Here is an 18955-nt window from a genome sequence, read left to right as displayed (position 1 = left end):
CCCCTGACCCGTGGCATCCTTTGTGACGTGGCTTGAATGTCCTGCCTTAGACCTGCAAATGTTTAGAATGGGGGCCATAGGTCCCATTCTTCTAAGTGACACTCCCGTACGCAGACATCAGCCAAATGTGAGCACCATCATACCAACAGTGACTCTGCAGAAGACACGCAGTATCCTCACTGATTCTTCAGCGTCCCTGCAAGATAAGCCACCAGGTCCTCGTGTGGTCAAGAACGAGACCGAGTACCAGGCGTTTGGTTACACGGATTGCAAATGTCCACATGAGGCTCATCCTTTGGCTTCAACCTATAGAATCCTAACTCTTCCACATGACGCCGTGAGAGTCTGACTCCTGTCCAGGTCCGAGTGGGCAGGGGAGGGTCAGCACGAAACTCCCCATGCGGCAGAACCCCAAGGGACCAGAAGGGGGCCACACATGCCCCTGGCTTCCTCCGCCCCAGTTCCACAGCCCCCCTCCCCAACCCTCCTGGAGGAAGGACATTTGTCATTTCTCACTTCAGTCTTCAGTCTCAAGCTAATTGCTTCAACAGCTCATTTGCATTTTGGGTGAGTTTCTAATTGTAAAATTTACAACTTTGGTCTGTTCAACATTCATTCAGAAGGAGGTACTGTGGACACCTTAAACGTACCCACGATTGCATGGCAATTAGACTCAATGAAGCTGGGGGAAAAAATAAACAAAAAAATAACTAGTCACCTTGGTGGGTTCCACGGTGTGAGGGGTCAGAATGGTGGGGCACCTCCTTGGTCTCCTCCTTGCCCCCCAGCCCTCGCTTAGTGTCCAGGGCCCCACACATTCCTCCATCACTCTTCCCCAGCCAGAGAGAACTCAGCCCCAAAGACACCACCAGCCCCCTCAGCCCCTCTGCTCCTCTGGTCAACCACCTTGGAGTCCGGCCCAAGAAAGCACCCCACCCCGTCCCTCCCCACCCTGTCCCATCTCTCTTCACCCCACCCCCACCCTGCCCTATTCCTCCCCACCTGTCCTGTCCCTCTTCACCCTGCCCCCCATCCCTCCCCACTCTGCCCCAGTTCAGCTCTCTTCCCTTCAGCTCCCATGAGAACTTCTCAACCACTAAATCAGCAGCCTCTCCGAGTTTAACCAGGGATCCTGCTTGGCTGGAATTATCACAACATGTGAGATTCGGGCTCTCTCTTCCTTCTTCCTCCGCTCTTCTCTTCTAGACCTGTTTCCCAAACGTGGTTGTGCACGCAAAGCACCAAGGACCCTATTAAGCACAGAGTCTGATTTGGTGGGTCTGGGGCAGCACCTGGGAGGCCACAAGGCTCACCAATTCCTGGGAGACGTTGATGCCTCCAGTCCAAGAAGCACCCTGTGTGTGGCAAGGACCCAGTCTTCTCTGGACAATCATGTGGAGAGCCAAGTCTTTTGTTTTTTTTTTTTAAAGATTTTATTTATTTATTTGAGAGAGAGAGAGCATGAGTGAGGAGAAGGTCAGAGAGCGAAGCAGACTCCCCATGGAGCTGGGAGCCTGATGTGGGACTTGATCCCGGGACTCCAGGATCACGCCCTGAGCCGAAGGCAGTCGTCCAACCAACTGCGCCACCCAGGCGTCCTGAGAGCCAAGTCTTTTAGTCCAGGCCTCACATCCAAGAGTTTTTGGAAAATTGGATCTTTCAATTTCTTTTCCTTCTCATTTTTCAAGATCCCTCCCGGTGCTGCTGGAACCAACAGAGAATTTAAAAGCTGGAGCGTGTAGAAGAATGATATTCCCCTACTTAGTGCACAGCCGGGTCAGTCCGAACAGGTGCCGTCCGCCAACACCGCAGAGGCTGGCGGGGTGGGGGTTGGGGGGGGAACACGAGCCCCCAGCGTGGATGTGCGCAGTAACAGGCTGACCCGTGTCCTCCAAGAAGCTAGGTTGAAGTCCCAACCGCTGGTCCCTAAGAATGGGACGTCATTTGGAAACAGGGTCTTTGCTGATGAAATTCAGATGGAAGTTAAGGCAAGGTCACCCTGCAGTAGGGTAAGTCCCTCGCTCAGAATGACAGGTGTCTTTATAAGAGCAGAGACACGTGCGGACAGACACACAGAGGGAAGACGGCAGGACTGCAGGGATGCAGCCACCAGCCCAGGGACCCCAAGGAGCACGAGCCTGCACCAGAAGCTGGCAGAGGGCACATGGCCTGACCAACACCTGATTTCAGACCTCCAGCCTCCAGAGCTGGGAGAGAACCCACTCCTGCTGATCAAAGCCCCCCCCAGCGTGGGTGTCACACGCAACTGATGAATCACTGACCTCTACCTCTGAAACTAATGATGTACTATATGTTAATTAATTGATTTTAAATTAAGAGGAAAAAAGAGATCTTGGGGACCATCCTAGAATTGTGCCTACTGCAGAAGGGATAAAAATCTTCAATAAATGTTCAGGGGGCGGGGGAAGAACAAGAAAAGAAACTCTGAGGTTAAAATGAAGGATTCCTCTCTGTATTTCTATGGTCTCATTCCTACTCCCAGGGGCTGTGCTCACAGGGAGTTCAATGCCATCCCTGCGCACCATCCAGGCAAGGGCCGGGTTTCCTTAAGATCAAAGAAAAGAGCCCTGGAAACCTTCAGTGCACCTGGAGGCTGGCCAGACGGACTCCTGGGGAACGGAGTGAATGTCAGCGCCCCTGAGACCACAGGGCAAGGCGGCCTGGAAGCCCACAGGCCAGGAAGAAGGCTCAGCACCGTTGTCCCTAGAGTCCTCAGCCCACCCTTTTTACAAAGAAATCTATAAAAATTGATCCTTCAATTCAGCTGTGGCCAGAGATCACTCATTACTGCCCAACACTTCCCTATTCCTTTATAATAAACCACTGATTCTTAGTGAGGCCCATGGCCCTCCAGCTAAATAACTGTTTACCACCCCCTGCAGTTGGCTGTTGCCATGTGATCAAGTTCTAGAAGGTGTGGGATGGCGTTTCCATGAGGTATCCTGAAAAGGGAGAAGCCATGCTCTTTCCATCACTTCCTTCACCAGCTGGTGGGAACGCAGAGGTGTTGGCTGGAGCTCCAGCCACCACTTTGGGGCCTCTATCTAGGGCTGGAAGGTCGGAACATTGCAGGGAGCATGGGTCCCTGAGGTCTCCAGGGAAAGCTTGATGGTAGCCATGGTTAGCTACAGGAGAAAAACAAAATCAAAAAACCAAAAAAAAAAAAAAAAAAAGTATTAAAACTACCAACAATGCAGTTTTCCATCACATGCAGTCAAAAATAGGTAGATTCTTTTATTTGCAAATAAAAATTCCACCCTTACATCAGCCCAATAAATATGTGGAGGGAAAAATATTTAGGTCGATTAACTAACCTTCCCTATCCCTGGAAAGCTTGTTTATAAATAATTAGATTCATGAAATGGGCATAGTTTCCGACTTGCCTGATAGGAATCATTACTTACCCTCGAGGAAAGGTTACAGAGCTTCTAGAATAAGAATCACTTAAATTACTTCTTGTTGGTTTTTTTTCTGCTCTTACCCCTGGATTCGTCTTATGCTTCAGTCGAACAGTAAACGTGGGCCTCGGTCTTCAGCTGCCCTGGGTTCTCTCTGGTCCTGGTTCATAGTAACATTTTGATTTCTAAAATTGTTCAAAGAATTTGATCCTACAGAACCTACAACTTGATATTGGAACAAGCGTTTATCTGTGTGTCCCTCCTGATGACGGGGACGCTGGGCCAGCTACTTCCTCCCCGACAATCTTTCTCTCATTCTTCCAGTTCTCTTGTCCCTGCACAAAGGATCCCGATGGTCCCTGTGTTCAGCCTGTCCCCATGTGCTTTTTGCCACTGCAGAGACAGAAGTCAGACGCACCCACCCAGGACATTAGGCAACATACTCAGCATTAGACTGGAGACAAATGAACGTTAAAAAAAAGAGAGAGAGAAAGAGTAAGGGTCTGAGGAAGCCTGAAGCAAGCTGGGCATTCCAATTGCCTTCCTCAAAGGCAGGAGAATGAGCCACTTACCTGGAGACACCACCCACTGGATATCACCTACCCAACAGGGCACCCCCGACCCAGCAGGCAGGGGGAGGAAGCTTCTTCCTGACACACTTCATAACCCAGGGTGACCCCGGAGCCTGGATAATCAACTTGTACCTGACCAAAAGGAAAATGAAATTGAGTGGAGAACCTGAGTGGGTCCATCGCTGGGCGGGGCTTTGTGCCCGATGCGGTCTCTGGCCCAGGGTCCCAAGCCATCAGCTGGTCCACAAGCTGCACGGTCTGCCGTCCCCATCAATCGCCATCCTGGCTAAGAATTGTGATTCTAACAGACTCTGAACTAGAGAACACACTGGTGGTGACCAGAGGGGAGGTGGGCAGGGGGACGGGTTCGGGGAGACACGGGATGGGGTCTAAGAGGACACGTGCTGTGAGAGCACCGGGTGTCGTAGGGACGTGTTGCCTCACTGTATTGTACGCCTGGTTCCAAAAACACTGCCTGGTAAATTAAAAAAAAAAAAAAAAAGTTTGTGATTCTAGGGGCACTTGGGTGGCTCAGTGGGTTAAAGCCTCTGACTTTGGCTCTTATGATCCCAGAATCCTGGGATCGAGTCCCGCATCCGGCTCCCTGCTCAGCGAGAAGCTTGTTTCTCCCTCTGCCTCTTTCCTTCCCGGTCTCCCTCTGTGTGCTTGTGTGCACGTGGGCGCTCGCTCTCTCTCTCAGATAAATAAATAAATGTTTAAAAAATAAATGAAGATTATGATTCTAGAGCACAGGAACTATGTACCATACACCTCTCCAGAGGCCATGGGAATTTGTCCATCATGAACAAACACTAAATATGTTTTAATAAATGAGTGATTCAGAAAGAAGAACCGTGCAGGGGATTATCATTTTTACTGGACAATGAAGAAAGTTGTCACGTGCTGCCGGGCGAACTGTGACAGAAGCCAGATCACGGCTTCGCGCTGACCTTAAGCCTCACGTGTGTGCGCCCAGGTCTGAGCCCAGCCAGGGACAAAATGAAAGGCAGGAGGTGTGTGGAAGTCAGGAGGCCCTACTTACCAGTCGTGTTACCTGCAGGGCTGCTCACGGAGGCAGCAGCTTTATTTAGTTTAAAAATCAAACTAAGCCCCCAGTCTCCACTGTGACCAACGTCCAGAGCACGACTGGCCCCTTGCCCTCGGCAGGGCAGCTCAGGAGCCCATCCCAGCAGAGGGTTGCAGTGTCCACACGCCCGTGCTATGGGCTCCTCCCTCGGGGCTCCCCCACCGGCCCCCTCCTGCGTGGCCCAGCAGACCAGGGGACCAGCGCACCCAACCCACACACACACCCCGGGGACCAGCACGCCCACCCGCCCCCCACACCCCACGCTGCCCTGGCCCCAGGCTCACTGACTGGTGCTCAGGGACTCACCCACCTCATTCCAGAAATGCATGAAATCAGACACCCTGAGGGACAAACTGTACCAGCAGGGAAGGGGTGCAGCAGGGGGAAGGGGGAAGTGGGGGAGGTGGGGGGCCGGAGCAATGCATAAATGCTTCATCCTTCCCGGCCCAGGGGGGATTTTGAGACAGGGCAAATAGATTCCTGGAAATTCATGGAATTCGGACCTAACAGTCTAGTCAATAGGTCTGCAGGGCTTGGGAGGGCGGGGGATCCCCAGGACCGCCCTCCGTCTGGCAATTCCCTGGAAGGACTCCCAGAGCGCACTGAACCCTGTCCCGTTCATGGCTATGGTTCAGGACAGTGAACAGACACAGCTCAGCGTCAGCCAAGGGACAGGCTCCAGGCGGGTGAGGGCGTTGCAAGCTGTCCCCGGCCCAGGGCTGTGGACGGCGCTACCCCTCGCGGCCTCCCGGTGTGGTGACGCACACAGCGTTCTGCCGACCAGGGAAGCTCACCCAAACACGGGGCCCCAAGTCCTCGGCTCAGGGACGTGGCCACGACCCTCCACCAGGCACCGACCTTCCGTGCCCAGCCACTCTGGAGGTCACGCTGACACCGTGTGGCCCAGGCCCCAGGCGAACAAAGCCGTTCCGCCAGGCAGGACGCTGCAGCGGCCCAGGGATCAGGGCAGAGGCGGGGCCCCTCTCCGGGCCGCAGCGACAGGTAACCGACGCGGGGCGCTCAGCGCGGCGGTGCGGGGCTGGGGCGCGGCAGGACGCGGCCCTGAACGCGCGGCCCCGAGCAGTGCCCCGAGCGCGAGGGGAGGCACGAGGCTCGCGGACAGCCCCACGGCGGCGCTCATCTACTCTTCAGGCGTGAAGCGTGATGGATCCGCCTAGGACATTAGAATGTGTTTCTCTTCCCCTCTGCTTTGCCAGAAGACTCGGGAGCCCACGAGCACCGCGGCGCAGACCCCCGCGCACGTCCGGCCTGGAGCTGCTTGTCCCGTGCCCGCTCCTGCGAGGGGACGCAGCGCTGCGGCAACGGGCGTCGTGACAACTCGGGGACATCAGTCCGGGCTGGAAGCAGGAGCCCCCAGGACGGGTCGGGGGAGTGGGTCTGCCTCTCCCCGTCGGCCGTAAGTCGGAGGTCGGGGAAAGGCTCGTGGCCACAGAGCTCCAGCCCACGACCCGCAGCCATCAGCCCCCGATGGCCGGGTGCGATCAGCAACGGCCGGCTGCCCCGGCGTCCCCCACCTCCGATTTGGGGCCAAGGGCGAGGCCAAATCCACGCCCCGACCGGTCCAGAGGCTCCTGCTTCCAGTCAGCCGCCCTGGGCATTCCCGCGCCCACGGCCCCCCGCAGGGCCCGGCTGACCCCCCCCCCACCTCCCGCCGTGAGGCTGCCCCGCCCGCGCCTGCGGTTGCGTCCCCGCTGAGCGCACGACTTACAATGTCACAATAATTTGCAAATTATTTCTCCCGATCTAGAAGGAGAGCAGTTTTCATTTTAAATTTTCCTCTGCATTCTCCAGAAGAGATGCTGTCGTGACATAAAAAGGCCGGAGGGCGGGGACTACGAATCTGAGTTCCAGCAGCTACCCAGAGCGCTAACTCGAGAGCTAACCGGAGCGCTAACCGGAGCGCTAACCGGAGAGCTAACGGAGAGCTAACGGAGAGCTGACCCAGCCTCTGAAGTCGCCAGTCGAGAACACATCACAGGGTGCCTGGGTGGCTCAGTGGGTTAAGCCTCTGCCTTCAGCTCAGGTCATGATCTCAGGGTCCTGGGATCGAGCCCCGCATCGGGCTCTCTGCTCGGTTAGGAGTCCGCTTCCCCTCCCTCTCTGCCTGCCTCTCTGCCTACTTGTGATCTCTGTAGTCAAATAAATAAAATCTTAAAAAAAAAAACAAGGAGCACAGCGGAGCGGAACGCCGTCCCACAGACACGGCGCCCGCCGGAGCGACCAGGCCCGCGAGACCGTCCTCCTCTCGGAGCGCCCCGAGCACAGGCCTCGTGCGGAGGGAACCGGGGGCGAAGGCTCGGCCGGCAGCACCGTGTCCGTCTTACTCGACCCCTACTCGGGAAAGGGCTGTCGCCGCGGAGAAACGGAGCCCGGACCCACGCCGCGCCGGGCTGGGGTTTGTGGGAACCGCCGGCATCTCCCGGCACCTCCCTGGCGGCGTCTGTGCGTCACGGAGGCGGCGTCTGTGCGTCACCGCGGCGGCGTCTGTGCGTCACGGAGGCGGCGTCTGTGCGTCACCGCGGGCGAGTACGCGGGACGCCTGGAACCGGCGTGGCCCTGCGCGTGACCTACACCGCAATTAACATTAAAACCTAATGAAAAAGGAGCTCCTGGCGGGCTCAGTCGGAAGAGCGTGGTTGAGCTCCTGGTTATGAGCTCAAGCCCCTCGCTGGGTGCAGAAATTATGTAAAAATTATGTAAAAAAATAAAAATAAAAATTTTTAGTTAAATTTTTTAAAAAGTTACTCAACAGTCAATCAACCAGGACATAAGCTCCATATTTCTAGAAAATTTATAATGCCACTGACCTTTGCCATTAGGGGACATTTAGGTTGAGTGCCGTATTATACTAACATTCGTACCCCTCATTCAGAAAGCGGCATTTGTTTTATTATTTTTATTAACGTGTAATATAATTAGCCCCAGGGGTACAGGTCCGTGAATCCAGGCTTACACATTTCCCAGCACTCACCATCGAACACACCCTCCCCAGGGTCCATCACACACCACCTTGTCCCTACCCCCCACACCCCAGCAACCCTGTTTGTTTTGTGAGATTAAGATTCTCTTATGCTTTGTCTCCCTCCTGATCCCATCTTGTTTCATTTTTTCCCTCCCCTATGCCCCACAAACCCCCTGCCCTGGCTCTCGAATTTCTCATATCAGGGAGATCATCTAATTGTCTTTCTCCGCTTGACTTATTTCACTCAGCACAATACCCTCTAGTTCCATCCACGTCGTCACAAATGGCAAGATTTCATTTTTGATGGCTGCATAGTATTCCATTGTATATATGTATACCACATCTTCTTTATCCATTCATCTGTTGATGGACATCTAGGTTCTTTCCATAGTCTGGCTATTGTGGACATGGCTGCTATAAACATTCGGGTGCACGTGCCCCTTCAGATCACTACATTTGTATCTTTAGGGTAAATACCCAGTAGTGCAATTGCTGGGTCGTAGGGTAACACTATTTTCGACTTTTTGAGGAACCTCCTGCTGTTTTCTAGAGTGGCTGCACCAGCTTGACAGCGGCATTTCTATCATGGCATAGTGTTTCAATTACCTATAAAATTTAATTTACTGTGAACATAAGACCTAATGAATGAATGTTAAAACATACTAATTTAGTTCAAGGAAACGGCTGCATAGTCAGAAACCCAAGTTCATATGCAAGCCCAGCTGAGAGGGACCCATTGGTGGAACAGCATCTGTTAGTCATTGGCACCGGTACAGCTCACAATTTATTTCTCTACATAGCTGCTTTTTTTTTTTTAATTTATCTATTTGACACAGAGAGAGGAAGAGAGAGAGACAGAGAGACAGCAAGAGAGGGAACACAAGCAGGGGGAGTGGGAGAGGGAGAAGCAGGCTCCCCACTGAGCAAGGAGCTGGATGGGGGGCTCAATCCCAGGATCATGACAGGAGCCGAAGGCAGATACTCAACTGACTGAGCCTCCAAGGTGCCCCTAGCTAGCTTATTTCTAATTATTATGAGGAGTCCGTTCTCTGCACTGTGATGTTATCCAAAATGCTTTGATCACTCTTAAATATCACAGTAGATTTCTCTGCAAAAGAAACAGAGCACCACACTGAGGCTTCAAAAAGACCTTGCTATTTCTACATACAGCTGGAGAAATTAGCGTTCTGTTTCAAGACTGAAAACCGCATCCACCAGCTATGTATTTTATTATCCCTAAACTTCAAAATGTTTGCTCCCTACCTTCATCTAGAGATCACAGGATCTGGCCATTCTCATTTCTGACTCCCTTTGGACACTCCTAATCGACTCTGCCCGTTGCTGTACAGACTCAGACATAAAGCTTCCAGCTTCTCCTCCCTGGCAGAGCCTCCCAGGCCGTCTGGTCTCACACGGACTTCTCCGGAGCTGCCCATTCGCGAGCCCAAGCTCCAGAGAAGCATTCCTTCCCGTCCAGCTTGCGTCACGACCCCCCTGACACCCCACCGTTCCAGGTCCACCCCGTGACTCGGGAAAAGGTACAGCTCTTGGTAGAAACTCCCAGGCATGTCTGCACAAATCTGAGAATCCCCCTGTACTTGCTTAAGTGCTTTATTCTTAAGAGAAAGGCCAAAATTCTGCCCCAGCCCCGCCTCGGACACCCTCATCTCCTTGCTGCCCTCCATGCCAGGCTATTAGCGCTGCCTTGAAAACTGCCACGGTAACCGCCTCCCAGACACCTTCTCCCCACGCATCCTTCACTAACCTGCTTCCACGCACCCCTGGGAACTCGGCTGCCCACCGCTCCTTCAGAGGCCTGCACCCCACCCCCTGGCTCCCGTGCTGGCTCCAGCCCTATGTGCCTGCAGACCGGCACCGGGCCCCCAGGACCCCACCGTGGTCGGTCACAATCTGACTCTGTAATTAAAGTTTATCTGTCCCCCAGGAGGGGACATTCCAGTCCGTCTGCACCGCAGCCCTGGCTGGCACACCATGGCTCACAGGCACTTCGAGAAGAAACCTGGGACTCAGGGGACCAACGGTCAGCGGGTGCACCGCCCGGCTGTGTCCTCGGGATCTCAGACGACCTGTTCTGTGCCCCAGGCCCCCGGCTCCGCAGTACTACCGTAAGCCAACAACACAGCACCCTCGCTGACACCCTCCAGCATTCGGGCACCACTGCCAAGTACGAACCAGAAGCAGGAAGAAAGATTACTCAAGGCCAAGGAAGGTCTAGTGGGAAACTACTCAAAATGTATCTGCCAGTAAAGTGCTCCTGTGGCCAAGGGTGAATTAAATGGAGCTCTGATCAATTATTACAGCTGATCTGATCCCTGAATATTGAAAATATGGCCACAGCATATCGTTTATATTTTGACATTATAAACCCTTAGGTTTGTAATGATTAATTTTTTAATAAAGTTAGTCCTTTTATCAAGTTCTCAAATTTTTAGTAGCAAATCCTACTAAACTAATAACACTTATTAAGGCGTGCACACACATAGTTAGAAATCATCCACAGCAGCCCAGCCTAAAGACAAAAGGGTAAAACCTGAGAAGTCAACCAGGGAATAAACCGCTTCCTTCTGAGACTTAACACAGGGTAGTAAGAACGAACATCCCAACATTAGAAAATCCTTTCACAATATCAATATCAAGCTATAGTTTCTTTTCTCCTTTTCAAAAAGATTTCTTTCTGGGGCACCTGGGTGGCTCAGTGGGTTAAGCCGCTGCCTTCGGCTCAGGTCATGATCTCAGGGTCCTGGGATCGAGTCCCGCATCGGGCTCTCTGCTCAGCAGGGAGCCTGCTTCCTCCTCTCTCTCTCTCTGCCTGCCTCTCCGTCTACTTGTGATCTCTCTCTCTGTCAAATAAATAAATAAAAATCTTTATTTAAAAAAAAATTTCTTTCCATCTGACCATGTGAAATTGACATAATTGCCAATTAGGGGCCCATACAATTATTTTGCCAATCAATTTATATTTCTACTTAACAAGCCTGACAGCAACTTTTAAAGGAAACATTATGAAATATTCTTCAATTAAGTAAAGAATTATTTAACAGATAAATATTCTTAATGGGTCTCTCGTGTGGTTTTCAATAAACTGTGCACTTGATTAACCTCCCAAGCCTGTTTGGCACAATCGTAATTTTTACAAATGAGGTAGGATGGAGGGATCGTAAAGAAGGAATTAATCACACAACGGTCGGTGCTTCAGTCGCATGAGAGCTCTTAATTCCTATTAGTTAAGTCGGAGAATGAACCCGCTGTTACCACCATAAAATACTCTCAGTCTTCAAGGGGTCTGCGGGGCAGTTTCTTCCACCGGACCCTCGTGGGTCACCGTGCGGATGCTCTGAGATGTGCCATGGCGTCCCTCGTCCACCTTCCGGGTACATGGGATGTCTATCGGGGTCACTATGTAGAGCTAGATTTTAATATCATTGCAAGTCTTAAGGTAATGATAGTTAATTGGGACATTAACTTGGGACATTACATTACAACCAGCTCTTGTACAAGCTTCCCTGAACACGGAACACTTCTCAGTACGGAGCTCAGGCAGCCCAGAAACCCCAGGCAGGGAGTCTCCATGTGAACAGGAATTCGGTTCAGTATTTACTGGGCGCTCACCCTGTGCCAGGTGTCAGGAGGTCCTCGGGGTACAAAAATCAGTCCCCCAATTCCAAGGACCTTAGTCTGGGGCAGGGCACAGGGCATCAGCGGGGCACGGGTGAGAAGCTGGCTCGATGGGGATTTCATCCACAGGGGATGCGGAGCACTCCCGGGAAAGGGAGCCCTGCTGGGGCCGCTCACTCCGGGATGCTGGCACCGTCCGGCGCCGAGATCAGCGGTGATACCAAATCTCAGTGCGTTCAACGCGTTCGCCCACGGAACCCGTGTCACCCGAACCGAAGTCATCGCGTGCTGGTGATGGAAGGAGGGCTCACAGCTCGGAGCTCGGCGGGAAGGCAGCCGCCGCGCCCCCAGCAAAGGGTGGCTTTTACGTGGATAATAAAAGTGACTCAATTGTATCTGCAATTCAATACCGAGAAAAACCCGGGTGATGTTTAGATCCTACCATTCTATACAGAGAGCTTTTTAAAATATGTTTTCTTACTGGAAGTTCTGAAGGCCATTTAGTTCATGAACCTAAAATTCTCTTCTCCCACCGAAACTATTTTTTAACGCAGTTGTGATGAGCACGGTTCTCGGGGCCCAGGAACAGATAGACAACGGCCGGAATTTACGGAACATGTACGATGGGCCCATGATAGCTCTGGGCGCTCCGTCGAACAACTCTTGTATCTTACTTTCGATCCGTATGACAAAACATTCACTGGCAAAGCATTATGAAAGAAAATGAAAACAATTCCACATCCAAGTCCTAGATGGGCAGCTTCCTAAACACATTCCTTACCAAGGGATTTGGATTAGAGGGGAAATACTTTGTACCTACCCACGGCCATTTCCAGACTCCTCTTACTCGGGTATCGAATGGAATTCGTTCCGCAGACTCCGCAGACCCCCCACCGCCCCCCCCCCGGGTTGCTGTTTTCCTCCTACTCTTACGCGGACGGAGGAAGCACACGTTAGAACAGACGGAGTCACGCTCTGCCTCCTAGCCGTGCTCGTGGGCATGCGCTGAATCCCTTTCAGCCATAGTTTCCCACCTGGAAAATGGGGATCACAGTGATTCTGACGTAGCGTGTTGTTGAGATCAGGTCACGTGCAGCTGCACTTAGCGAAGTCCCAGCACATGCCGTGCTCCTGCTTCCGCATGTCGATGAAGGCAGACACACGGGCCCGGAACACCAGGCAGGAACGTGGCTGGAGAAACCAGGAGAAACTGAAACAGTCCAGTGATCCCGAGAACCAAGTGGTCTGAGACTCTCCCGTTGGGAGACCAAGGGTCTGGGGTCACTGACGATTCCTCAAGAACAAGCAGGGACTGCCTACAGCATGGAAAACTCACATTTCCCCACTCTTCTCTGAGTGGAGAACTGGCATTATTATTCTCATACCCGCTTCTAAACTTAAATAACAAAACTAAATGTTTCTTAAGGCAAATTTTCAGAGAATAAAACCTACTTCGTGGCTTAGAACAAATACCATAAGCACCAGTTTAGAAAGTAATGTCAGTATCACACGAAGAATGGAGAACACTGAATGTCTCCGTTCAGCCAAGCACCTTTCAAGCCAGCGATCTACTCAGCAAACGTCAGAGCAGTTACTAGAAGCCGCTGGCAAGGATTCTGAACTCCCAGGAAGGGCTGCTGGGAATCCGTAAGAGACTCCCGCCCCACCCTGCCCCCAAAACCCATCCCACGGCACTTCCTGGACTCCCGGACGAGATGCAGCGGTCACTGAAGACGGGAAGTCCTCTTCGATCTGGGAAATTTCCTTCCGCAAGCTTGGCACCAGTTGCCGGTTGGGCACAGGGCGGACACCCGAAAGACGAGCACAGCACAACAGGAAATCTTTATAAAGAGTCTCAGTGCTTTTATTACAAGGGTGCAAGGCAGCATCTCACCGAACACAACCAAGAGCAAACCAGCGTCTTCTATAAAACAGTTCCAGAAAGTTCAAACAGGAAAATGGAAGGTACATTATCGGCAATGATTCTCATACGACAGTGTTTAGTGTTGAAACTTCATGTCACTCCAACAAAGTGTAATCATTTTCTAGCAAACATGGCCAAAAAAAGTCTGCTGTTGGATTTTGTTTGCCTACACACATATCAGAACATGCCCACGATGAAAAACGTGTTCTCACGGCACTCCGTGACACCAGCATCTACCCGCGCTCAGATTCAGCCAGTCGTACCAAATACCAGAAAATACAAAATGATAGGAAATATAAACATCAATTTGTATTTCAAGTTTATAACATTTTATTTACAAAAATAGGCTGGGAGGAAAAGGGTTTGCAGCCCCATATTCTTTCCTGGGGGGACTATTTTGCGTCATCTTCTGGGTTTTTTTTCCTAACGATTTTTCAAGTCGCAGGTGAATTCCTCCAGACTTGGATTCGCCCACTAGAAGCTGGGGAGGCACGGAGGCGAGGGGCGGGTTGGGGAGGGGCGGCGGGGGAAGGGCCGTCGGACAGCGGGCACACGGGTGACGTGCACTGGACTGGCTCATGCACTCGGCGACGCAAGCACGCTTCTCGACATCGACACCAAACGCCACTATTTACAGGAGCTGTGGTCTCGTCCGAGCCCCGACGGCACCTGCTCACCAGCGCGACGTGACCGGGGGACCGTGGCAAGGCGGCCGCTAGGACATGACTCCGAAGACGGGGTTGTGGCGGCAGATGCTGGGACCGTACTCCTCGTAGTCCTTCTTGGTGTGGCACACCTGGAAGAACTCGGGCTGCGGGGCAGTGGTTAGAGGGAATCTCGAGACCCTTCCGAAAGGAGGTCGGAGTCCTACCCCAGGACACCGGCGGAGAGTCCTGCCCCAACACCCCCCCCTCAGCCAGGCCCCTGCGGGAAGCTCCGCGCCCCTCCAAGGCCCGAGCTACAGACTGGGACCTTATTTCATTTCTTTAAAATGGACTCGGTCCCCCTTACACCAGCTACACGCTCCCCGGAATTAGCATTTCACTAGCTACTGGCAAATTTGAGGAGAAAAAGGAGTTGTCACGTGAAATGGTTACAGGAATTAATGACTAAAGCAAGGGGTGACGTCTGGATTTCACCTGCCATATCATCTGTAACCCCTGACCGGCAGGGACTCGCTGCACAAGGGAAACACCAGAGACGGATCTCAGCTCTCCGGGACCGAGTGCCAGGCACAGTGCGGGCGCGCTCCACCCACCCGGGACCGGACGGATTTGCTCCCCCCCCACAGAGGGCACAGGCAGGAGACACGGAACAGCCTGGGGAGGACTTACCGTTGAGGCGAGCATGGAGCCCCCGAACCACACGGCATACCGCTGCATGTGGTGCGTTATCACCTGGACCTCCACGGGCTTGGGCTGGAAAGCAGACGGCACACGGTCACTCGCCAGGGCACACGATGGGTCACCGCTAAGCTTCCGGCTGACTAGACACCCCCTCCGAGCGCTGACAGTGGGGCGTCCTCCCACCACTGGCATGAGACCCGTCCCCTGTGTCCGAGTCCCTCCGTGGGGATCAGCCGTACGTGGCCTCCGGGAGGAAGTGTCTGAGCCGCCCCCCACCCCAGCGCAGTGGTGCCGAGGAGGCCCCCGGTCAAGGAGGCGCAGCTCTCACGAGGCTAAAGGCCTTTTAAACAGTAAACAATCCAAGCAATTAACCCAACTTGTGTTTTTTACAACACGAATTAGCTGTTTTAGCCCCACAGAGCTAGATCAAGTGTCCCAAACTACTGTGAGAAATGACCCTTCACCAAGAGTATGATCCTCTGGGCTGAAGAGTGCGTGTTTGCTCCCATTTTCCCCACGCCAGAGCCCGGTCCCGCCTGGAAGCTCAGGGAACACAGCAGCGCATTCGGAACATGACCTCAGAGGGGCACACACAGAAACTCGCTGCTACACCTAGTTATTCTAGTTTAATGAGAACGTTTGCAAAGGACGTGGAAGACCCTCACTGCGAACGGACCCCTCTCCCTGGAAGCTGGTCGTCACACAACAGGCCTCATCTCTTGTAAGACAGAGAAACTGCCGGCAGCCATGGGTCAGCGTGGGCACCAAGGGGCTGTGGCCAGCCCGGCGGCCGCCAGCCTAAGCTACACTCTTGGAAGGAGTTCAGGCGGCGAATCCCCAAATGTAGTCTCACCGAGCAGCTGAGAAACCAACCTGTTCCTCCTTCAGGCCCCGGCCACTGGCCCACAGGAGGGGGACTGGCCGTGCGTGGGAGGGGGACTGGCTGTGCACAGGGGTGGGGGGGACTGGCCGTGCATGGAGGTGGGGACCGGCCGTGCATGGGGGAGACCAGCTGTGCTTGGGGGCGGGGGAAGGGGAGCGTCCCGGGAGGGAAGGGGAGCGGCCGCGGGAAGGACCGGGAGCGGCCAGGCTAACGCACCCGTCCCACCCGCCCCCTACCTTGATCCGGCCTCCGCTGAGCTCCTCACTGAGTCTCAGCCGCGCGTCCACCACGCGTTTCAGGTCTCTCTGCAGTCGACGTCCGAAATCCCTGAACATCGTGGAGCCTCCTGAAAGAACGACATTCTACAAGACACAAAGCGGAGGGGTTTGCTTTGATGAAATCACCCACCCGCCCTGGCCTGGTCACCCGCCCCACTGCTCCCGTGACGACACATTCCACCACGTGGGCAGACGAGTCGAGGCGAAGTCAATGCTATCAAAATTCTGCCTCCCGGTAGTTCTCCTCAGCGATAACCAAGCGGACACAGAAAGTCTGCCCTTCGTGCTCCTCTGACAATGGGACAGCTCCGCAGGGTCCAGGAGCCCAAACACACTCTGAACCAAAAAACTGACTTGCTAGAATGACCCAAAGCCAAAGCAACAGGAGGTCTGCAGCTGTTTTGCCTTAATAATCACGGGGGGGGGGGTCCTTTCAATTAATACTTGAACCTTTTTCAAAGGGTGAGGCCAGGGAGGAAGCGTGCCTTTGGGGGTTCCGGGGAGAGCCACCGCGCTGCCCACGGGCCTCCACCACGCACGTCCTGCTCAGCGGCCAAGAGAAGGGGGAGGAGGGAGCTTTACTAAATCTCTTATCGGATTCCGATGAGGCAGATGTCATTCTTTCAGGCTACAGGACATTAATTAGGACAATGAAAGCAAAAGTAGGTATATCCTGATCATTTTTTTTTTTTTTTTTTTTACAGAAACCATCACCTGAGAAAACGGTAGACAAGGAAAATAAAGTACCCGTCCCAGAGCCAGGAAGCCCTACTTCAAGGCCCTGTAGCGACACGACACGTGCGGGGCCGGCCCCTGCTCTTCCCGACCCGGGAGTGGCGGAGCAGGACCCCTCCGGTAAGCCCCCAACAGCCAACCCTCCCCACACGGCACAGAAGGGGAAGTGCACCTCCCTGTCCCTGCTCACCCAGGGCACCGGTGACATGACAGGATGTTACAATACCCCTTTCCAGGCGGCCAGCACGGAGCCACAACGGACTGTTCTTTCTTGTTAACTCCCAGAATAGGCGCCCCAGCACCCACGCAGACTTGGGGCGAGACCGGCGAGCTCAGAGCCGGGAGGAAAAGGAGCAGGGGCCGGGCAAGGCCACTCGTGATCCTGCCTCCTCCCTGGGATCCACGCCAGTTCCACCCCTGAGTGTCTGCCCAGAGAAACGCCTCCCTCGTGACCCACCAGCAGACGGCCCGTCAACCACACGCACCCTCCAGTGGCTGGCTGAAGAGAAACGCCAGAGGTGGAGGCTTTCGCCAGACCTTAGCTGGGGACGGGCCAGGACAGCACCTGGCTGCAAGCGGCCACCAAACTGAACCGACATTTTCTATCACCTTCAGAAGTCTCGTGTACAACCCGCTTCTAAGAGAGGATCTGCGGGCGCCCGGGTGGAGCATCTGACTCCTGATTTCAGCTCAGGTCATGATCTCAGGGTCGTGAGATCAAGCCCCACACCAGGCTCCACGCTCAGCCATGAGTCTGCTTGAGATTTTCTCTCTCCCTCCCCCTCTGCCACTGTCCACTGTCTCCCCCGGCCACTTGTGCATGTGCTCGCTCTCTCTCTCTCTCAAATAAATAGGTCAATCTTTAAAAAGAGAGAGAGAGGCGCCTGGGTGGCTCAGTGGGTTAAATCTCTGCCTTAGGCTCAGGTAGATCGAGCCCCGCATCGGGCTCTCTGCTCAGCGGGGAGCCTGCTTCCTCCTCTCTCTCTCTCTGCCTGCCTCTCTGCCTACTTGTGATCTCTCTCTGTCAAATAAATAAATAAAATCTTAAAAAGAGAGAGAGAATCTGAACTTGGCCTTCAAGGCCAGGAATGAGGAGGATTCTGATTTATGGCGGGAGAAGCACTGTGAGAGCCCAGAGCCCTGACCTATGCCGCAGGGCTGCCCTCGCCCCCCTCCTTCCACCCTCCTACTGAAAGGAAGCAGCACTGAGCACCGCAGACCCCTGAGCAGGGAAGCCCCCCTCGGAGGGCATTCAGGAATGACCACAGCAGACAGAGCATCCCTGAAGTCTCTCCACCAGCAGACCTCACCCTCGGCCAGTCCTCACCGGCGTACTTGAATGGGCGCAGGCCTGACTGCTCTCGGAACAGTGTGGGCTCAGTCCCCAGGAAGCCCAGCCAGCGGCCACTTCCATTTCCTGGGGGCAAACTTCTACTGACAGCCCCCCCCCCCAGCACAGAGACCATCAGGCACCCGTCGTCTGTCTGTCCCTGACAAACTGCGAACCCAGATCTTTCAAGCCGCATCCTATCCCCGGATCAGCGTCGTGAATAATCACTCCCGCACTCGGTCTCCTTGGGGAGAACTCTCTGGGGAACAAGAGGAGAGGGTCCGGTTCCCGTCAGAGTCAAGGGGGCAACACACGGAACTGGGGGTCACCGTGGGAGCTGACACTCGAGCAGGACACCACCAAGAGGCGAGAGCTGCAGGACCAAGTGCCAGACGGACCAGATGAAGTCAAACCCACCTCCGCCCGGAGAGGTGCAGTCACCTGCGGACACAAACTGTGCATCTGTTTGCTGGTAAGAATCACAACTTCAGGGGCGCCTGGGTGGCTCAGTGGGTTAAAGCCTCTGCCTTCGGCTCGGGTCATGATCCCAGGGTCCTGCTGGGAGCCTGCTTCCCTTCCTCTCTCTCTGCCTACTTGTGATCTCTTGTCTGTCAAATAAATAAATAAAATCTTTAAAAAAAAAAAAAAAAAAGAATCACAACTTAAAGGCATTCTGATGTGTTGGTCATCGTACCCTTGAACAAGCCTCACTGGCAACTGGTCCTGTTTTCTAAATGCTGGTCAGACCAGCCAACTACCTTC

At 53.8% G+C, this 18955-nt stretch overlaps 1 protein-coding gene across 5 annotated transcripts in view; it reads right to left on the bottom strand.

The window, feature by feature from the left end:
• Nucleotides 1-13537: 13537 nt before the first annotated feature.
• Nucleotides 13538-18955, bottom strand: part of ACTR3B (actin related protein 3B) — a 77170-nt gene continuing 71752 nt past the window's right edge. For all 5 annotated transcript variants that reach the window (XM_044246896.1, XM_044246895.1, XM_044246899.1 and 2 more), the window contains 3 exons: nucleotides 16087-16212; nucleotides 14956-15039; nucleotides 13538-14432 (listed from right to left, as the gene is read on the bottom strand). In XM_044246896.1, coding sequence (XP_044102831.1) covers nucleotides 14337-14432; nucleotides 14956-15039; nucleotides 16087-16212 — 306 coding nt within the window. In that variant the 3' untranslated portion in view covers nucleotides 13538-14336. The remainder of the gene's footprint in view (nucleotides 14433-14955; nucleotides 15040-16086; nucleotides 16213-18955) is intronic.

Source organism: Neovison vison, chromosome 4, assembly GCF_020171115.1.
Source record: "Neovison vison isolate M4711 chromosome 4, ASM_NN_V1, whole genome shotgun sequence".
NCBI classification, from domain to species: domain Eukaryota; kingdom Metazoa; phylum Chordata; class Mammalia; order Carnivora; family Mustelidae; genus Neogale; species Neogale vison.
The sequence above is the reverse complement of the archived record's forward strand: the minus strand, read 5'-3'. Positions and strand labels throughout refer to the sequence as shown.